The 21464-nt window shown below is 41.4% G+C and overlaps 2 protein-coding genes across 3 annotated transcripts; both read left to right on the top strand.

Moving 5' to 3' along the window:
• Positions 1–1442: 1442 nt before the first annotated feature.
• On the top strand, positions 1443–9185 carry plat (plasminogen activator, tissue). Of its 2 annotated transcripts, XM_076729783.1 has the most exons (14): positions 1443–1561; positions 2161–2203; positions 2504–2638; positions 3457–3567; positions 4410–4584; positions 5240–5331; positions 5427–5601; positions 5724–5809; positions 5916–5978; positions 6076–6280; positions 6389–6525; positions 6816–6956; positions 7518–7666; positions 7762–9185. In XM_076729783.1, exons 1-14 carry the CDS (start codon positions 1499–1501, stop codon positions 7927–7929), a joined length of 1743 nt encoding a protein of 580 aa, XP_076585898.1. In that variant the 5' UTR covers positions 1443–1498; the 3' UTR covers positions 7930–9185. The 2 variants fall into 2 exon arrangements, with proteins under 2 accessions (XP_076585898.1, XP_076585899.1); XM_076729784.1 differs by lacking the exon at positions 2504–2638.
• Positions 9186–14297: 5112 nt separating this feature from the next.
• On the top strand, positions 14298–19345 carry LOC143320681 (B-cell linker protein). Its single transcript, XM_076730537.1, has 12 exons — positions 14298–14369; positions 15201–15229; positions 16363–16399; positions 16527–16605; positions 16857–16887; positions 17027–17063; positions 17160–17256; positions 17425–17462; positions 17669–17712; positions 17792–17860; positions 18250–18408; positions 19229–19345. The coding sequence occupies exons 1-12, from the start codon at positions 14306–14308 to the stop codon at positions 19343–19345; spliced, it is 801 nt and encodes a 266-aa protein (XP_076586652.1). The 5' UTR covers positions 14298–14305.
• The last annotated feature ends 2119 nt before the right edge of the window (positions 19346–21464 follow it).

Genomic DNA, 21464 nt, shown 5'->3' with positions numbered 1-21464 from the left:
AGAAGAAGACATTTCTTCTAGTAATCTTTAAAGCCACTTGAAAGTTCTTTTTTTTTAAACTTTTCATTGTGTGCAACTTTCTTTTTCTTCTCGTTCCCTCCCTACTCCTTCATCCACTCAGCCCCTCCTTCATTTTGTGACTCACGTTTACTCACACTTGATGGAGTAGCAACAGGCGCTCTTCTCTATACCTCTTTTCTGCATAATAGCAGTCTTTCAAACCATAAAAGAGGAACAAGTCTGATATCAAACATCTTTTTCTGGAAGTCTGAAAGGGAAATATGAGTTTATTCTTGCTCTAGGCTTTCCCTTCTGTTTCCGCATACTTCTCTTTGAAGTCCTGAGTCACTTCAGCGTCCTGCAGCTGCTGCTTTGCTCTGTCGTTAAAGTAATGCTGAAGTAATGCTGTCAGTATGGTGCAGAAATGTTCTGCTATGCGTGCAGCCTTTCATCGCTCCAGGGATGGCCAGATTGTGTTGTTTGATGCGGTGGTCAGTGTCTATTTTTTTCACAAAGTGAAGATAATCTGCTTCCTGTTTATTCCCTGTGTGGAAGTTATAGATGAATACCGATAGAGGGGAAATGGACTGAGGCAAGAGAGCAAAGACATATACAGCACAAATTTGTTGAATTAACTCTCCTATCAGACCATCCTTCTTCCTCAAACTTCCTGTTTGGGTCGAGAAGTCAACACAACTTTAAGAAACTAGAAATAACCTCTGGTTTCCCACAAGCACCCCACCTTGCCCACCCTTTCCTCCCCAGTGTGCTCCCTCAGTGTCGGGCGTAGTGATGGAGGAAGGAAGGTGGACAGAGTTACAGTATGGTGGGGAGATGGTGAGCAGTGTTGATCGTCTTCCTGCGATTGTTGGCTCAGTAAAAATGACAGATTCATGACAAAAGATTTACACAGACAGACATGGAACAATAAAATCCAGGCTCAGTCACTCACTCGCTGCCCTGAATAGAAGTGAATTGTCTCTGCCAGCAGAGGGTTTTATGCTGTGTTTTCATCTTGGTTGTGTGTGTGTGTGTGTTTCTTGTCAACATTGGTAGATAATATTCATGTGTTGGGGTACAGAAAAAACACTATATATTTTTCAAAGGATGCAGGAAAGAAGTGCTCAATGTTCTAATTATTGACAACTTATTTGTTGATTTCAATTCTTGCCAGTCTTTGTGCTGCCGTGTAGTTGTTTTGTCAGGATCAGATTTTGTACAAACATACATTTTACTTAAGTATCTGTGTGGGAAGCCGCCAATTTTTTTATTTCAACATTATTTTGTCTTAGATATTGTTAAAAATGCTCATTAATATCAAATAATGACACAATGTTATTACCGATCTGTGCAAGTTAGTCTTATGATTGTGTCTGTATCAGTGCTTCCACATGACCATTTAAACTGTATTAGCTCATTAAATCTTGTGTCATTTGTTTCTAAACTGTGTTTATATTCTACTTGCACATCATTTGATTTGAAGACCACTCGAGTAGCCATGACCAGAACACTTGGACCACTGATACTCCTGTCTGCACTCTGCTGCTGCCTAGCGGACAATGTAAGTACTGCACCATAATCATGCAGGTCCTAAGTGGTTTTGCACATTTCGGCACATTAACTACAAATCCTACATCCTTAACAAGGGCTTATTTTAATCCATTTCAATTCTCTTGTGGTTTGTAATCCATCAGGGGAAATAGTTAGTCTGCACTTGTGTTTTTGTTGCATGGTGAAGCGGTTTTGAGCATTGACTGGTTTGAAAAAGCCTCTCTGGTCGTGCCCTCAACTGCCAGTTGCTGAACAGCAACATTTTAAATGCAAAAAGCTGCTTCTCTAATTTTTGTAGAATAATTATTCATTATTTTTTATTTTGTTATGTTTTCCTATTCGCTACCCACTCTCAAGTCTCGGGTATTGCAGCACGACTACGTATGCACCAAGTGATGTCTGACTAAAACCTACAGGCAGCTACAGTAAATACAGATTGGGATGAACTGCCTTCTGTATGTGAAGCAAGTTTCAAGTCTGCAAGTTTATTTTCACAGTATCCTGAAGAAATGAAATCAAAGCACTGGCTGTCTGGGTTCAAAACCAATGGCACGCAACCAGGTCCCATGCACTGCTGCTCTGTGTTTAACGTGTGTCTTTCTGCTGCAGGTGGAGCTGCTCCGCTCCAAGAGAGGGACTCGTTTTTACCGAGGTGAGCCTGACAGGCAGCCAGCTAGACGGACGCTTTTGATTGTTCATGTCAGGAAGTCTTCACCCTCCTTTGACACCTCCTGTGAGCCCCTTCACACTTCTGTTTGTCCTTCCTAATAACACCATCATCATCATCATCCTCAGATTTTTTTAATCCACTATTTTCATTTATGTGTCTGGCTTCCTCTCTGCTCCTGAACCTTTATTTTTGTAACTGCTTTTACGTGTGACAATGATTAAGTGTCTTGGCTGTATACTCATTTGTTTGTGTGTGTGTTTGTGTGTGTGTGTGTTTTCTCAGTACATTGTGTGGATAGTGAGACGTCAGCGGTGCGTAGTTTTGGGGACACTTGGCTGCGATGGAGGGGACAGCGTGTGGAGTATTGCCGTTGTGCATTAAGGGGACGAGAGCGTTGTCATATTGTGCCCGTCATCAGTGAGTGTGACATGGATGCATACACACACAAACACACATGGACTGGCTGACTTGTCTTTCTGTCTTGTCCCTTTCTAATGAATCTTTTTTTGTTTATATGAGCAGAATATAATCTTCTGCTTTTTTAATTTGTCTGCCACTCTGCTTGCCTGCCCTTACTGACCCCTATGTCCTTGCCATTACCTCGGATGATTATTTTTTGCTGGCTTGCCTCACTCATGTGCCCAAAATCCCTGTTATTGCAGCACATCCAAATGACAAGCTGTTGGATCTCTGTGTTTCTGGGTGGGTGTAGTTTAGTCTGAGATTGTTTGAAATACTCGTGCCAGATGAGCCCTTGTGCGCACTTTCACCCCCATTGACGAATTCTGTGAAGCATGACTGCCCCTCCTTCAGACAAATTACAACCACATTTGCAGTCTGCCAAAGTGCACCGTCTGTGAGCTCATGCCGCTGGGAGCGAGTGGGGCGCTGTTATTCTGAACGCCAGCCTTTAGGAAATGTTGAAATAATAAATGAAAAACCAAACTGGTGATGGCAGAAAACCAGTTGGGCTCTAGAAAGAAACCCTTGGCCTGACACGATATTTTAAAAGTAAGGCTATGATGAGAATCTGGATCTGGAACCAGACGCACAGACCTTTGCATACTACTCAGAGCTTCTACGTCACATGTGACCCACAGGACCAAACCCACAAATTGGATTCTCTGTATGCATGAGTGGTCGTGGCCAATCAGTCATATTCTGATTATTCAGATTGTTTGTGTGCTGAAGAACTGAGTGATGACAGACTGACTAACTCTGTCTGCCTCTTCCAGACTGCTACGTGTCTCAGTGCTATAACGGAGGAACCTGTAAGGAGGCCGTGTACACTTCAGACTACATTTGTCAGTGTCCTCCAGGCTTCAGTGGGAGTCAGTGTGAGATCAGTAAGTATTCAAGAACTCCATCTAGGGCGCGATTAGTCCACAATTAATAAACATTTTATTTTGTCCGACCAACAGTTTTTAATTATATCAAACAGCTTCGTTTCAGCTCTACTTTAGTCTCTCATTTAGTCGTGCTGTGCAGCATCAGGTCCACCCTGGTTATTCCACTATGTCTGGTATTTGGACTTGTGGTGGTTTAAAGCAACAATAAATCCAGCTGTGTTCATGACAGGGTGTCCGGTGACACAACACTGATTAAAACCTTCTACAAACTTGTTAATGACTGCAGATAAAGTCAAAGTCTGACCGTGTGACTCAAACAGTAGGTGTCATGGGCCTGTGGTCTGGACAGGGGAAGAAAGGCTCATAAACCATGGAAAGACATTCTGGGATGTGAGTGTTTTTGTTTCTGTGGGTGACTTTTTGAGGCTTCAGGGACACCCCGCCCTTTCAGTGGGATAATTATTCAAACCTCAGTGGTCACAGCCAAGTGATTTTAGCCAAAGAGTAATGAGTTACATTGGCCAGACTCAATAAATCTGATTGCATTTACGATCATCATAGTTTACATTTGGTCAGTCTTCTAAACCACTAATTGGAAAAATACAATATAAATGCCATTAGGGTACAAGTTGCGATTTTAATATCTTATATAAGAAATAATAACAATGTTTTCATTATTTTTCCAAATATTTTTGGAATGGCCAAAGTTTTTCCAGATCCAATAAACATGCTTTATAGTGACAGAATAAATTAATTAGGTCAGTCATTAGAGTGATATCAGTCCCATATATAAATAAGTGACAGTATATCCAATTTAACTTGGTCTCTTTCTCCAACAGACACCAGGGAGAGGTGTGCAAAGGGTCAGGGTGAAGGGTACCGCGGCACGTGGAGTATCAGCCATTCAGGAGCAGAGTGCATCAACTGGAACTCCACGTCTCTGAGAGGACGGAGGTTCACAGCTAGAAAAGTGGACGCCACCAGTCTTGGACTGGGCAATCACAACTTCTGCAGGTATGTGACCAGTGTGATCTGCTTAGTGTCGGAGCCTCTGGAGGAAAAAACTGCAAGTATTCAGTTAGATCAAAGAGACGCTGGGGATCATCCAACACATACTGCTCACATTTTGATTAACTCCGCAGGACTGATTCATTTGCTACTGTATTCTGGCTTTTAATTAAATTACATGACTGATCTGATTGCGGCACTATAGCTGAAAGTGGGAATGTCTCTTTAACCGCTCAATTTACCCAAAGCATGACTCACAAACAAGGCAGGAAGGTTAAAAGCAAAAGTTAATGAGTCAAAGAATGTCTAATGGACAAACAAGAAAAAGACTTATACATTATGACAAAGATGACATAGACGATCTGACAGAGAGTAATTGGAAATAGGCAAATACACACACACACACACACACACACACACACACACACACACAAATATATACACATACATATATTGTGGAGAAAATGGTTGCCAGATCTGGAATGGCAGGTGAATTAGTGGCGAGTAGTGAGTTGGGTGATGTGACAATCTGTTTAATTTTGCAAAACCATGTTGGGATGATGCATTTTAAATCTTTTTGGTTTAGGACATGTTTTTTCCTCATTTATGTGAGCCTTGGGCATGTTTACTTATTATCCTTGCCTTTCTTTTCCCTGCTCAGAAACCCTGACAATGACAGCTCTCCTTGGTGTTACATCTATCGAGGCACTCAGATCGTCTGGGAGTTTTGTTCCATGCCCAAATGCCCTGAAGGTACAGCTTTACTAAAGTCCAACAATAAGCTGAAATACTAATAATTAAACAAGTAATTGCTTTTACACTTTGTTTCGATGTGTGTTTTTGAGCAGATAAGTACCAAGAATGTGTGCTGGGCTCGGGTCAGTCATACAGAGGCACAACATCTGTCACTAAGAGCGGCTCTCGCTGTCTCCCCTGGGACACCCCTGCTGTCAAACACAAGCTCAACAATGCTTGGAGATCTGATGCATTGGAGCTGGGGCTGGGCAGCCACAGCTTCTGCAGGTAGCAGAGCCAGGATACACACTTTAATTACACGAGCACACATGAAAAGTTCCCCTTGCATGCAGAAAGTTCAGGATAACTCAGCATTCTCTCTCTGCATTTCTTCTTCCTTTATCCAACAGGAATCCAGACGGTGATGTAGGCCCCTGGTGTCACACCTACAAGAACATGCTGCTGACCTGGGAGCTGTGTGACATACCCAAATGCTGTGAGTTGCCTTATTATCAGTGTTTGATTCTGCAGCTATACTTGAAGCATAGATGTAAAGGGTGATGTGCTAGCAGACTGCCCATACCTGTCGTCTCTTTTTTTAGCACGACGCCCAGGTATCATCACCACTTCCGGCCCGCGTGCCCCCACCCCTAACAACAACAGAGGTAGGACATCTTCACATCCATTTCCTCTGATGTGTCTGCTGTGTAGTAACCATCACCAACCATTTAACCATCTTCCTGCAACCTGTCCTCTCTGCAGGAACATGTGGCCAGCGGTTAGACAACACCCTGAACCGGCCGGCGTTCCGCATGTTTGGGGGCAGAGAGAGCGACATCACGGAGCAGCCGTGGCAGGCGCTCATTAATGTTTACCAGGCCCGTCACAGGCAACACTTCCACCGATGTGGAGGGGTCCTCATTAACTCCTGTTGGGTGCTGTCTGCTGCCCACTGCTTTGAGGACAAGTAAGAATGACTCTCATCCTTCACACATGCACACAAAGTCACAGAAAGGACACATGTTAATCTGATTGGCATTCAGCATACATACAACGTATTCACTTTCTCTTTCAGTGATAAAGTAGAGAAATTGGAGGTGATTTTGGGAAGAACGTTTCGAAAAAAGAATTCCACCAGCGAGCAGATTTTCAAGGTTGAGAAGTACTGGATCCACGAGAAATTTGACAATGAAACATTTGACAATGACATTGGTGGGTGAACATTTCATTCTTTCCATGTTAGCATCTAATATTCTATATATTTCTGTTGTTACTGAAAATTATGCAGATTATGCGGAGTTTGAAATTGTTGTGCCCAGATGAAACAGTGATGAAAATTAAATGAGACACTTAAGCAGCCATGTTTTCTCCCTGCGGTGATGATATGGAACCTTAAGTGGGCAGCAAAGCCTCGTTAAAACTTAAAATCGTCCCTCAGTTCTCCATCCCAAATGCTCCCACTGCATTACCCTGACTTTCCTCTGGTCACTTTCCACTTGCAGCTCTCTTGAAGCTGAAAACGGACATTGGCATCTGTGCTATAAACTCTCCGGAGGTTTTTCCTGTGTGTCTGCCTGAACGTGGGCTGGTGCTGCCTGACTGGACTGAGTGTGAGATCTCAGGCTATGGAAAAGACTCAGAATGTAAGCAAACACCCCTCCCACTTCACTGCATTCTTTAATGTTGCAGGGCTACTATTGTGTCAGATGTGTCTTACAAGCAAATTGGTGTCAGTGACTTGATTGACCAGCAGAGGGCAGTGTAAGGTGCACAGGAAGGTGATTAGTCTAATGTTAGTTCAGTCTGCCTGACTCATTGATCCTTTTTCTTATTGAAGTAGGTGCAAGTTAGAATCTATGGCTCTGACCATGCCTATGAAATATTAACAGCCTCACTGTGCTGTGTTTTGATAAATACTCAAGTCTATGCTATATTGTAGCCTATATACTCTATGGAGTACTGTCACCTTCATGACAAGTAGCATCATGTAGTCACAGAAGAGTGAGAGGATCATAGAGACACACTGCTGCTGCTCGTTGTCTTCCTATAATATTATTGGGGAGAGATGGAAGATAAGTGATGAAATGGAGCTGTAGAATCAAAAATGTCACAGTTATTGTTGAGGTGTCCTGCAGCAATGGAGGTGTACATGGGTGTGTGTGTTGGTTGGTCGTATGGTACTAACTTAAAGGCTCTCTCCACAGTTTCTGCAGAGTACTCCGAGCGTGTTAAGAGAGGTTACGTTCGCCTGTGGCCCAACGAGCGCTGCATCCCAGATGTGCTGTCTGGACGGCCAGTTACCTCCAACATGCTGTGTGCAGGTGACACCCGAGGCCTGGACGATGCCTGCAAGGTGAGAACGCCTGATTTTAACACTTAACCTCTTCCTGAAATCAATGCTGAGGACATTACTTGATCTAATTTGTCCTTTTTGAACTTCACCCACAGGGAGACTCTGGTGGCCCGCTTGTCTGCCGAAACAAAGACAGGATGACTCTGATGGGTGTGATCAGCTGGGGTGACGGATGTGGGCAGAGGGATAAGCCTGGGGTCTACACCCGCGTCACCCGTTACATCGACTGGATCAATGGCAAAATTACAGCAAACCCAGTCTAATGAGAGACTGCAAAGAAGATGTGGTTGCATGACCGTACCCATAAATGCAGTGGGTAAAACAACGAGCGCAGATATGTTCATCATGGAGAAGACAGACAGAGAGATCCACAGGACTCTGATTCTGTTCATCTATTGATCTAAATCCAACCTGATGGAGGTTTTAAACCAGCAGGACCACTCCTACTGAGGCACACAAGGAGGACCTCAGTCATGGGTTTACAGGCTCAATGTAGCTCCATGGTCTCAAGTTTCACAGTATGGACAGAAACACAGGACAACCTCTTTTTCCTCCTCCTGGGCCATCTTGATCTATGATTTTTGTCTTTTCTTGTGTTCAAAGCTTTCATGTGTTTTCTCAGTTTTGCATCCAACAACCTGGATGTTCAGGCAGGAAAAATAGGAAACATCAGTATGTTCCTCTGCTCTATCTAACAGGCTTTGTGCTGGTTTAAATAAGGAGTCACAGACTTCAGGTCAGTAGCACTTTTACTCCAAAAGAGCACTTCACTCAACATAAGCATTTAGTTTGCACAGCACAGTGAGTCACATAGGAATTTAGGCATTTTTTTTTTACGTCTCATACAAAGACTGTGTTACACATTGTCTTGAAGATTTGAGGTTGTGTTGGCTTAACCAGTTTTATTGCAGCATCTGCATTTTCAAGGGGCATTCGAAGAGTTCCAGACCTTCACCCAAAACACAGACCTTATCTGCTGGTTCAGATTCAGCTTGGTTTTTTTTTTTTTGCAGTTTTAGCTCCCTGATGCCTTTGACGGGAGTAGAATTGAACAGGTGGAAGCAGGAAGCTCTGAGATATTCACTCCATTCAACAAACCTGTGTCCTGTGAGCTGAAGCATGAAATCTCAGCTGCTCTCCGCTATTTTTTGTTGTTTTGTTTGTACCAGATCTCCCGAGCACTTCTCCACCAGACACCTGGGTTGAGCCCAGCATGTATACAGCATGTACATTGTCTGCAAATTGATTTTATATTGAAAATAACTGGGGGCTGTTCTTTTCTCGTTATACATTTATACTGCTTATTGACTGCAAAGCTCATCTCCTTAACAAACTCACTTTGTTCTGTGACTGAGTTTTAGATGTTTTGTACTAAGTTAATATTTATGTGTATTTTATATTGTTTTATTATCTTGTACTGTAGCTTAATAATTTATTGTCACTGTCATTATAACCACATCTAGCAACATACTCCTTTGTCAATAAATAATATTTGGAATAAATCTTTTTATGCTTTCTGACCTTGTTGTGGCATTTTATCATCTTCAGTAAATCACTGATGAATTCATCACACCATGACAGCTTAAGAGTCACTAAGGTAAGAAAAAAGGTTTATCAGCCTCTGAATGAAATTGAGTTTCATCGTAATTCTGTCAGCATGTGGATAATAAAACGACACAGTCTGTCGATATCAGTTGAATTCATTTTTAGTTACTGCAACCTCCATAAATCAGAGACAATCATTTTCTTAGTGTGTATGTTTTTTGGCCTTTAATATATAACACAGGCCTCTCCAGATTTCAGCTTCACTCAATCTTATTTACAGATAAGGACTTGTGTCTGAGGTTGTCTGTGTGTCCAACTGTGTTTTCTGGATCATGGCCTCTTTGAATTTATTTTCAAGCCGTTACTCTCATGTGCTGAGATGTCACAGTACCCATTACTCACTAAATGCTATCAATTAAGAAACAGTGTGGGATTTCACTTATTTGAAAGAACAGCATTCAAGGTCAAGGTTCAATTGTTTCATCCATAAAACATGGAAATGAAAGTGCTCCCATCCCAATCAACCAAAGCTTAATACCAAAACATGGCAAATAAAGGGCCATAAAACCATAGATTAAAAACAACAGGAAACCACAGCCCATAATAAAACTGTAAGGAACAGTTTCAAGAATTCAGACTCAAAAGGATTCAAATTAGATTTGAGTTACAGTTTCCTGTCAAATTTCTAGCTTTACCAGAACCGGACTGTGCTGTACTTTGAGGAAGAAAAGAGAGAAACTTGAGGTCTTGTAACCTTGATACACCTTTAATCTCACTAACTCAGACATCCATGTAAAATTATATGAAATCTATTGATTCAGTGAGTAACTACACACCAAATCATGTGATATTTCTCCTAAGAGCAAATGATTGGGGCATTAAGTTTGACTGACAATGTTATTATATATTTTCAGCTGTAAATCAGCATCGGGACATTAGTCAGTGATGAATAATAAGATGACTTGTTGCCTGAAAGAAAAGATACTGGGGTCGTATTTAAACCTACACTCAGTTGCCAGCGTCTTAAGTACATGTAATTTAATGCAATGCTGCCTCCCTACGTAATCACACCTTGGCTAACTTTGCTTCATTGATCACGTGTCTGTATCAAAAGTAAATAATGAATTACCCTTTTGATTCCAGATGGGATACAAAGGAAATGTTATTTAGCAGGCGCAGTGAATTTTATCAAACACAGCTGGTTAAATGGCCACTGGCAGGTTGCAGCAGGGAAATCTGGAGCCATGTTTGAGCTGTGTGGTAGTTCATTTAAAGGCAGTCCAGCAGCAGGTGAGGCTGTGTGACACAAGTAGGAAATGCAAATGAGATCAGTTAGAGCTGCTCTTCACTCTCTTCTCTCTGTATCGCTCACTTTTAAGCTTCAAAACCATTTGCATCCAACGACTGAAACGAAGACATTTCCTCATGACTTAAGCTGTGAGACTCGACCCCAAATCATGACAATGGTAAAGTACTGTTTTATTTTGCTGTACACTCTGAAAACTTTGGGTGGAGTGAGAGGGAAGTGAGCAGGTGTTGTCGATGGCAGTTTCAGTGCTGCAGCAGCTGAGTAGTACTTCCATCTTGTTACCTTTATTTCAGCATTTTTTCTTCTGGAGTTCTGAATGGGCCACAGATAACATGGCTGCTACTCTGTTAAAGTTGTGATTGTGTGGGAGTGTGAAGGCAAACAGTAAAGAGAACCCACACAACTAGTGTTTGCAGATGACCTGAAAGTAGATACTGCCCAGCTACAGGCATCAGTAATGTGCATTACTGTAGAATAAAGCGCTCTCAAAGGTCAAGTTGGTTAAACTTCCTTTCATGTTGAAAATCAGAAAAACTGTTTCTTTGTGGACAAAATTAGATTTTAATCAAATGTGTTTCAGTGTAATTTATTTGGATTTTGATTGCAAAATTGAATCACGGTTGATACAGGAGCTTTATTGATGTGCACATTTTGAGGCTTTGACATTTAGATGAAGTGTTTTCTTTTTATAGCTGAAAAATGAAATTCAAATAAATTGGAAATCTAGCAAGTAAAAATATACGTGTTTGTTTTGTTTCCCGCAGACCAAGTAGTGTCAGTTCTACGTGTACAAAGCGTGTCGAGCTTCGTCTTTAGCTTGTAGATGTGGGATCTGAGCCATGTCCTTATTTGCCATTATAACATGACCATGTAGGAGTTTGAAAGGTGTTCAGTCAGAGATGGTGTTGGAGCTTCGTCTGCAACATTCCCAAATTTCTCAGGGGTCCTTGCTGAGATTCCAGCGAGTGGAAGAAAATTTTGTGTTTTATTCAACATTAAAAATACATCTGAGCACAACATGCTTGTTCACATAGATTTCCCTCTCTCTCCTTCTGCATAACATTAAGTCTGCACCACGCATGGATAACTTTGTGTGTAAGTGATATCCAACTACAGAAGTATTCTCAGGTGGGGTTTTACTAACATAGAAACTTAAGAAAAATCAGCTCTATGGTCTCTCATGGCCCTTATTAGTTTTAAAACTAACATTCAGCTCATATGGCATCTTAATATCTCTGTCAAATATAAACATTAAATATTATAAAACAGTAGCTGATTGTTTTCTGTTGGTATCTAACATAATTACTTGTGATAAGACAGATACACTATTTCTATTGTCTGAATAGTGGAACATTTGAATGACGCTCAGTGCGTCTTGTCCTTGTTTGCATCAGAGTTCGTTTCATGGTCCCATGACTTCTTCCTTTTTCCTCCTGCTGGCATCCTGGACCACTGACAACACTTGTCACTGGGACTTCACAGGTTGTTTCAAACCTTTCCCATCAGAGAGAAGTGAAAACAGGTAGCAGCTGAACACTGGCAGAGACAAAGCAGAAGGCCGTCACTGTAACCTGACTCGGCCTGAACATGCAGATATTTTTGGAATGACTGAATTAGAATAATAATGTACTTCTCTTTGTCCTTTTCGTCACCTCTCTGCTGCTCCTCATTTATCAAGAGAAAGCTGATAAAAGCAGCTAAAGGCTCTGCAGTCCCTCTTTCTCTCCCTGCCTGTCTATAATAATTTACTTCACACCAACACTTCCTCTACCTTGCCTGGCACAGTGGGAAAACAGATACTGTCGCTCCACTTCCTGATATCGCTTGACACGGGTGTTTATCTCCGCCTCCCGCTGCCAACCCCAGTTGTATCCCTGCAGATGAAACAGCAATCAAGGATCATAGAGATACAATTCACGAGGATCAGGAGGACTAAATAAGTTACAGTGAGAAGACTGAAACGCTCCTATTTAACATTTATGAGAAGAATGTGAACAAAAAATGAGTAGTTTTACTTCAGTAAAAATAGTAATATCACAGTGTAGAAATATTGTTTTCCATGTAAAAGTCATGCATTCAAATCTTTACTTGATGAAAGAGTATCAATATATAATATGTAATATATTCAAAGTACCAAGACAAAATGTACTCATTATGCAGTGTGGCCCATTTCAGAATAATATATATTATATTATTGGATTACAATTATTGATGGATCAATGTATATAGAACTTTCATGTTGTAGCTGGTAAAAGTGGACTTAATTTACTTTGTATAATGTAGTTTGTGAATTTCTCCTGGGGATCAGTAAGTCTTATCTTACCTTCTATAATAAAACAACTACATTTATTTGTTGATTATATGTTGTTACATGTATGAAATGAATGAATGAATGTTGTGGAGTAAAAAGTACCATATTTTCAAAGTAAAAGTACCTCAAAACTGAACTTCAGTATAGTATTTGAATAAGGGTACTTGTGTTCTGAATAAAGCTCTATTGTCCATCATGGTGACCTTCCCTAAAAGCAGCCACTGACTCAGGTGTGATGACGAAGCTGATAGATAACTGAAAGTAAATGATTACCAGCCAGGAATGCAGCTAAGTTTACTTTGTCAGTGTTGAATCTCTGAAGACTTATGTGAGCTTTCTGTGTTTCCAGAGCTTCTTTGGAAAACTAAAGAACCTGTAAGTACTGAGATCTCTTCACTTTATTATGCATGAAATAAAATGGTACCCCAGCACCTTACCCCTCCTCTCTCTGTCAGACACAGCGGACCTCCAGCTCCACCCAGGAGGACAGGTGAGATTTAATCTCATCTTTGAATGAAGGGAAACATGTTTTGATCCCTCCTGTCTTTGTGTCCTCATTGGATTACAAGCTCTATTATCAATCAATGTGTTTTTTTGCCAATCGGTCTGTTTCAGATAACAATGCAGGATGGCCACAGGATGAGTTTGTAAGTAGAAAGACAACAAGTCCCTGAATGTGCGGTTTTCCTAGTTTCATCCACACGTTATTAAAGCTGCCACATGAGGCATCTCTGAACAGCTTCATCTAAATCGTATGACCTTGTTACTACATTTCCCATGAGCTCTGCCTCCTTTTGTGAGAGACATCCTGATGCTGCTTGTGACAGGTGTTTCATTTTCTACGCTGCTCTACTGAGGAGGATTACGTTTTATCTATCTAACCCAGTCAAAATGCTAATTCTAATGGCAGGACGATGAGGAAAGTGACATGTATGAAGCGCCTCCGTGTGAGCGTCTGGCTGTTAAAGTCCCACAGAGACAAGTGGAGGAGAACGTTTATCTGGGTAACGACACTGTCATTACTGCACACAGGGTTCGGGTAGACACAGGTTTAAGCCCCGTTCAGCATAGATAACCATGACAATGTAAAACTCTGTTGCTGTTTGTGCAGAGAGGACGTCCAATCCCGCTGTTCCACAGAGGCAGGCTGCTCCTCCACCCCGACCAGGCAGAGCCTTGGTAACAACAGCTCAGTGTCCTGGAAGTCTGTTTCTGTGTGAATCTACATCTGTCAAATGTCTTTCATGAACTGCTCTAATCAAACAGTCTCACCTCTGTCATCCAGAAACCTCAACACCGGGCCGAGGAATTCTTCTACGACTCCCACACCAAAAAACGTGAGCTGTTCATCTGTACTCATTCATTACTGTGTAAACCATCTCTCTTCATCGCTGTAATTCAATGTGATACAACTGCATCCTCCTCCCCTCCAGCACCTGAGATAGACAGGAACGAGAAGCCTGGGAGAAAGAAGATGATGCCTCCTCCGCCAGTCCACTCTGCTCCTGCTCCAGACCCTGCCTCCAACACCGAGGAAGGTGCAGTAATCACTTCCACCAACACAAATAAGGCTTTCATGGAAGTAATTCACCAGCCTGAAAATGACTGTTGACTGAGGGGAAGGCAAATGTCTGAATGGGGAGATGTGTTGATGCACACCTGCTGCTTTGTAGATCTTTCCCAGGGAAAAATCCTCATGGCACACAGACATATTGTGTTTCCAGCAGCAACAGCTGTTAGTTTGGAATAAATAAATACAGACAGGAACTGTAGTGCAGTTTAAGCAGAGATTGCACTGAAACGAAGAAGAGACCGCCACCTAGTGTAGTGTCAGTAAACTACACTGTCACTGCTTGAATATTCACCCCACTGCTGCACTGCTTGAACACACATCTCTTTATTACACATTTCACAGCACCTCAGAACTTTCCTATTAATCTCCTGTAATACAGCGACAAAGACAATTTTGCAAAACTGGAAAGACAAAATTCTGTATAAATGTACAATACTTTAAAAAACCAACCAATATAGCACATCTACACAGTAAAACGTGTTAATCAGCAGTCCTGCTGGTTATCACTCTGCAGTGTGGGTGTGTTTGATCTTGTCCAGTTCTGCCTCATTATGTGTTTTGTTCTACAATTCTTGCATTCAATGCCTCCACATGTGAGGTTTATAATGTAGTATGCTATGTTGTTATGACATTATGAATAATAAAAAGATGAGAAACCTCCGGATAAACTAAATAATTAACTGAATGTGTGGCACATTCTAAAAAGATGTAATAAAAATGTATTTGTGCCATTCACCACAGAGTTTGACAGCACATCAACACAAATCACTGCTAGTATTTTCCTTCTGCATTTCAGACGTGTATCTGGATCCGAATGAAGAACAGGTAAGTTTAACGTGTGCTCATGATTCCTGTGTGGAAATGTTTCTGATGAGGGCTGACCTGTGGCTGCTCATAAGACAGGCTGAAGTAGAATAACTAAACACTGATGGTGGCTGGACTACTGAATGGGCCCCTTGGCTGGACCACCTGTTTGAAGTGATCAGTTTTGTTGAAAAGTCACAGAGCTCAGTGAAGGTAGGGATGTCCTGATCATGTGTTTTTAATCCTGATCCCAATTTGACTCTTTTAATCCAATATTTTTGTTCAGTTTTTTATTTTTTAAGATTAGTTATTCAAACAAAACCAGCAGTTTTAAGAAAGTCCAACCTACATCTCAGGTTTTCTTTGATGGCTTCGTGTCATATTTTGCATTGTTCTTTCCAGTATTGTGCATAATATCTGTCAAACAGCCTGTCGCCATCTACTGTTTGAACTAAATACTAAGTTCAGGTGCAGCTGTTGAACCAACACCTGAGACCTGTGGGATGTCACTGAAAGTGGAACAAAATGACAGACAGCATTTCTTTTCAGCCTGAGGGTCTATGACATGTCTGTGCCCCGGGGTCCACTGTTTCATGACACATCCATGGGACCAATGCACTTTAGTCAGTGCAGACATGATGCAGCTCTTTGCTTGGGTTGAGGAAAGGATTCAAAGACACGTTTAGGGCGGTCAGGTCAGAGATAGAGAACAGTGGCTCGGTAGATTTAAGTAGATTTAAGGGGTTTAAAACACCATTTAACATCAGTTCAGTCGGAGACACATACATGGAGGAATTGACCATTTATAGCATGTTGTTATACAGTTATTAGGGAGACCCTGATGGAACCCTCTCAAAGAATCAGAGCAGCAGGAAGGATTCTGCTGTCCTTAACGGACAAATACATGAACATTAAATCTTGGATAAAACAATAATACCAAAAGCTTATTACATAAAAGGCAGGCAGCGAAAAAAAGGGCATGAGAGTATCAGCAGAGTAATAATGAATGACAAAAAGGGTTACAGCGGCCGTGCTACACACGTGCAATGAAACAGCTTGTCAGTCAATTTTTTACCATATTTCACCATGTGTATTGAGAAATGTGCTCCTATGTATTATCAATATATGACAATATTTGTCCTTTTGTGTTTCAGGAAGATAATGACGACCTGTATTTAGAGCCTACAGCTGGTAGGTTACGTCACACTTCACTAGAACTAGATGCTAATTGTAGTGATCAGATATCAACAGCTATCTGCAATTTGCCCAACAGCGATATGTGCAGTGAAAGAAAACTTCCTTTCTCCCTGCTCCTCAGCTTGCCCTCCTGCCCCTCGTGGGCCGATGAGGATGCCTCCATCTCCCAAGACAGCGCTTGCATCTTCTCCCATACCCATGTAAGTGTACTTCAGCCTGGACCAAAGCAGCTTTCGACCCGCTGTCTGAGCAGAGCACGGTGATACGCACCAACCTGAAGTAACCTGTGATATAATCTGTCTGCGGAGCTTCATATTCTATGTCACATCAGGCAACGATGCTGCTGCGTTTTTGCAGTGAAATGCAAATGTGGCAGATATAGTAATGGCACCGCAGAGTAAAATCCAGGTAGTAAACATGCAATGAAAATGAACATTCTCTCTTTCTGCAGGATGAAGCCTCCGGTTCCCAGGGCTAAGTCTGTGAGTGTCTATTCATCTCAGTGCTTAGTCTTATCATCTCCTCTTTCCTAAGCTCTGTTTTCATTTAAAGTAAGACTGTCAAGAAAGAGGCTGAATTAGAAATAGAAGTTTTCAGTAACTTCTGTTTCCTCCCTTTCAGAATTCACTCTTGCCCTCCTTGAATGAGATACAAACAGGTAAAGCACATGAAAACACTGATCAAATACAGTTTAAACCACACTCAAACCAAAGTATTTTGGTAATGATGAAGAGCGCATATCTTACCTCTTCAGTTGAAGCTAGACGTGCCACGTTTCCTACCAAACTCCCTCCACCAACTCCCAGTGTCAAGCCGCCTCTACCTTCAAACCTGAAGGAAGCCAAACCCAGGTAAGATGTGATGGATACAGACAGGGTGGAGAGGTTCATCAGACAGTCAAACTGCAATGATTTACATTCATTTCAAGCTTCTTTTTGCAGTCGACCCCATCTGCAAGTGCATGCACATATCAGAGTTAAATGCAGAGTATAATGTTAGCTTTCCTGTCTTTATTCCAGCCCTCCAAATCCTCCTATGGCAGACACTAAGCCTGTGGGTAAGCTCACCTTTATCAAAAAGAGAGTTTTTTTTTTTTTTTTTAAATCCTGAGGGATGACTGATCATTTGGGTTCTCCTTAGATGCCTCATTTAATATAATCCACATATTACATGGATCATACTTTACTTCTTTTTAACCACCTGGTTGTTGCCAAATACGGACTTCCCAAACTTGTGCTTGATGCGTTTTCTATCTGTTTCAAGCCTCCTCTGGTGGCATGAGGGGGACCAAACAATCTGGGAATGAGGTATAGTATTGATCTGTATGACAAATCTACCACAACAGGACTGCTTTACTGTCGCTGATATATTTATGTTACATTACAGGATAAAGAATGGTTTGCTGGAGACTGCAACAGAAAGACAGCTGAGGATCTCTTACTGAGGGTCAACAAGGTAAACGACCAGTTTCACTTCAGGTGTAATAATCAGCTCGTGATGGGAGAGTCGTTTCAAATCAGTTTCTTTTTTAACCGAGCAAACGCAGACGCTTAAGGAAGGGAAATTTGCTGAGTGTTTCTGTGCATGTCTTTGCTGATGTTCAAGATAAAACTCAAATAAAAGCCAAATCTGAGACAGACGCCTTCAGAGCTTCCATTTCCACTACTTACTCTCTATAATATGGACAGTCTTTTTAATCCATCCCTCACTTTCATTTCTACTGTCCTGTTCTTTCTCCTGCCAAAGCTTCCCAAACTTTTCTTCTCCATCCTTTTCTATTTCCTATTCCTCGTGTCAGTTTTGTTCAGATTTTCATGTTTTCCTCTGTTTTTTCCTGGTTGTAGGACGGTGCCTTTCTCATCCGACACAGCTCAGCGCAGAGCACCCGGCAGCCGTACACGCTCGCCGTGCTCTACCAGGAGAAGGTGTACAACGTCCCAATCCGCTTCCTGGAGGAGACACAAGTTTATGCTCTCGGAAAAGAAGGCAAGAAGAACGAAGAGGTGAGGGTTAAAGAGAGGGGAGCGGGCTGTAGACAGAGACAGGAGGGCAGCGGTGGAAGAAGTATTCAAATACTTTACTTAAGTAAAAGTACTAATACCACAATGTGAAAACACACAAGTGAAATTTTACATTTAAGTAAAAGTATGCAGTATCAGCAAAATGTACTTAAAGTATTAAAAGTGCTCATCTGCAGTAAAATTGTCCCTGGTAATGTGTTAATTTTATATCTGATGTTTTTGGACTGATATTCCTGCTGCATTAATGTGTATGTGGCATTTTACTACTGTAGATGTTTAAGACTGAGCTCATTTAACTACTTTATAAAGTGTTGTGTAGTTTAATCTACAGCACTGAATCATTTTCTATAAGATCATCACGTTTGTAGCACCGCTGTCCTGTGAGAACCACTTACCTCTAAGAAATCAACTTTCCAAGATCTGTTTTCAGCTTTGCGACGATGCATTTAGAGGATTTTCTAATAGTTCATTTATCTCAAGAAGTAGGAGAATTTTCTCAGCTTATAAAGGAACATTTGATCCTTCAGTTTATCAAAAAAGAAAATCCAATTCAAAATCACCGTCTTTGGAGATACATGGTTTTCAATGGACAGGAGGGGTATGAGAAATTGTAATCGGAAAAGTGACAAGTAACTAAAGCTTGTGCAAGTACACTGAACTGTACCTAAGTACAGTACTCAAGTAAAAGTACTTTGTCACATTCCACCACAGCAGGAAGAAGACAAAGAGAAAAGGATTGTGGAAGAATTGCAGGCCGTTTATTTAACGACCTCTCTCCTTTATCGCTCTCTTGCCCTCTCAGATTTTCAGCACCCTCGACGAGATGATTTCCCACCACAAGAATAACCAGCTGCTTCTGATAGACAGCAAGAGCCAAGCCAAGCACACGGCCTATTTAACCCACCCTGCACGCCGTTAACACTGCACTCCTCTGAGCATTCGTATGAGTTATAGGAGCATAATTGCACAGTTTGAAAGTTTCCCACTTGGAAATTCTGTAAGTCTACTGTGTGCCCCCAAAGTGACACTTTGTAGTAGTAGTACTTCTTTCTTTATGTTTTATATATATATATACATATAAAAATTAAAAAGATGATGCAAACTTTTGATCTTGTTGTTCTGGCAATTTAGCAGAGATTGTGTAAGTTCTGAATTTTGTGCCGTCTCATCGTTTAAGCAATGATTGCACAAGGTTAAGTGTTCCAGTCAAAAGGAAAATGTGTCACTGTATTACTGAAACAGTCACTCAGTCTGGATGTTTGCGCCTTCGGATAAAGAAACGATGATCTTGCTGTCAGATCACTGCATTTCAGTGACTAGACATGGAACTATATTTCTGCTGTCACAAGAAAACAAATGACATCACAAGAGCCTCCAAAGAGTTAAAATCTTCACCATCACTTTGTGCCTCCTGCTCATTTCCATTATCGTGGTCATGTGTGATGAACATGAGATGAAAGTCCCCATGAATCAGTAATGTTTGTTTTGGTCAGGGGCAACAGATTTACTGTGTGTCTTTTCTCTAGTTTAGTTTAGTCTGATGACACTGGTTTTGATCATACTGTATGTTACATGTGTCTTTTCAGTGTGATGTTGTAGATATTGTGCAATACAGACCCAAAGTCAAAATGCACCAGCTTTACATTGTTTTTGTTTTATTTTTTTTTTTATGACTATACAATACTTGTGCCCTTATTTACTCTTACAGTTAACCTGGACCATGGTCTTTATTTGTGGTTTCTGTGGTATGTGTGTGTGTGTGTGTGTGTGTGTGTGTGTGAGAGGAGGTTGAATGCTTGATGAAGTCCTTGTGATAGATCCTCGCCAGTGAGTCGGTGTGGTGAGCTGAGGGGTTGTGGCTTTAGCTGAGGCGCCAGGAGCTGAGTGTGTGTGTGTGTGTGTGTGTGTGTGTGTGTGCTTGAACTGCCTTCCAGTGGCCACTGACCGGATGCCCCTGGTTACACCTGCTTCCTGTCAGACTTAGACTGCCTTCTCTGTGGTCAAACCATAAATCATGAGCCCATCAGCAGCATACTGCATGGAAGGATCCTTTGTGCATTATTTAACTCCAAGACTGTAAAAATAAACATTTCACCTACATAATATAAATGATACTTTAATAATTTTGATAACCTGCCTCAGATTTACCGCAAAGCATGAATTTAATCCAACCTTGAAAAATAAATAAAAGCCAAATTGTGGCTGCATATGTGCCTAAAAGTCATGGAACTGCATACAGAGGAACCATCATGCTTTTTCAGCTGAGCACACCTGACATCGCCATGATATTAAATCTTGTAATTTGTAGAACGGACTTATGCTTTTACAGTAAGAACACAGTTTCAAGCTGCCTGGTGATATTTTGCTGTAGATTCAGTCCAGGCTGAAAACGCAGAGGCTTGTTCAGCGGTAGCATACAGACACGTGGTGTAAATGATCACTAAATAACCTCCTGGAGCCAGTGTAATGTGACAGGTGGGTGTAAGGCGTCTTGTAGCTCTGCGTCAGGTCAACTGCTGGGATGCAAAAGTGATCTCAGGATCCTGACCCGAACAACATAGTGCGATTAGCAGCTGACCATCCACATCTTAAAAGTACAATAATTTATTAGATAGAGAGTTGACAGGCCATAAGAGAGATGGGACACGGCATGAATCTAATGTCTCTGGCTGGACCATTATGTCACAGAGACCTATTGGCACTTTCGTCACTACTATGTAACAGATCCTCTGCTTCATTAGTGCTCTACAAAGACTTAAACCAACTGTAAATCCAGTGTTTGAAGATTCTGTGTATTGACAGGATCAACTTTTCCAGGGTGATCATAAATGTCTACGCAGCATCTAATTCTGCCCTTCCATACGAAACGTAATCACACTTATCAGCTGAGGATGTTCAAACTTCATTGTGTAAGTCAGACTGATGATGTGTGTGCTGTCCACATCCTGAATGTAATACTGACTCAGAAGTGAGACGGCCTTTGATTTTAGGAAAAAAGTCTTTCTCAGACCAACCGCAAACTGACACCTCGGGGATTT

This window comes from Chaetodon auriga, chromosome 5, assembly GCF_051107435.1.
Source record: "Chaetodon auriga isolate fChaAug3 chromosome 5, fChaAug3.hap1, whole genome shotgun sequence".
Lineage (NCBI taxonomy): Eukaryota > Metazoa > Chordata > Actinopteri > Chaetodontiformes > Chaetodontidae > Chaetodon > Chaetodon auriga.
This window is presented reverse-complemented; position numbering and strand designations above follow the sequence as displayed.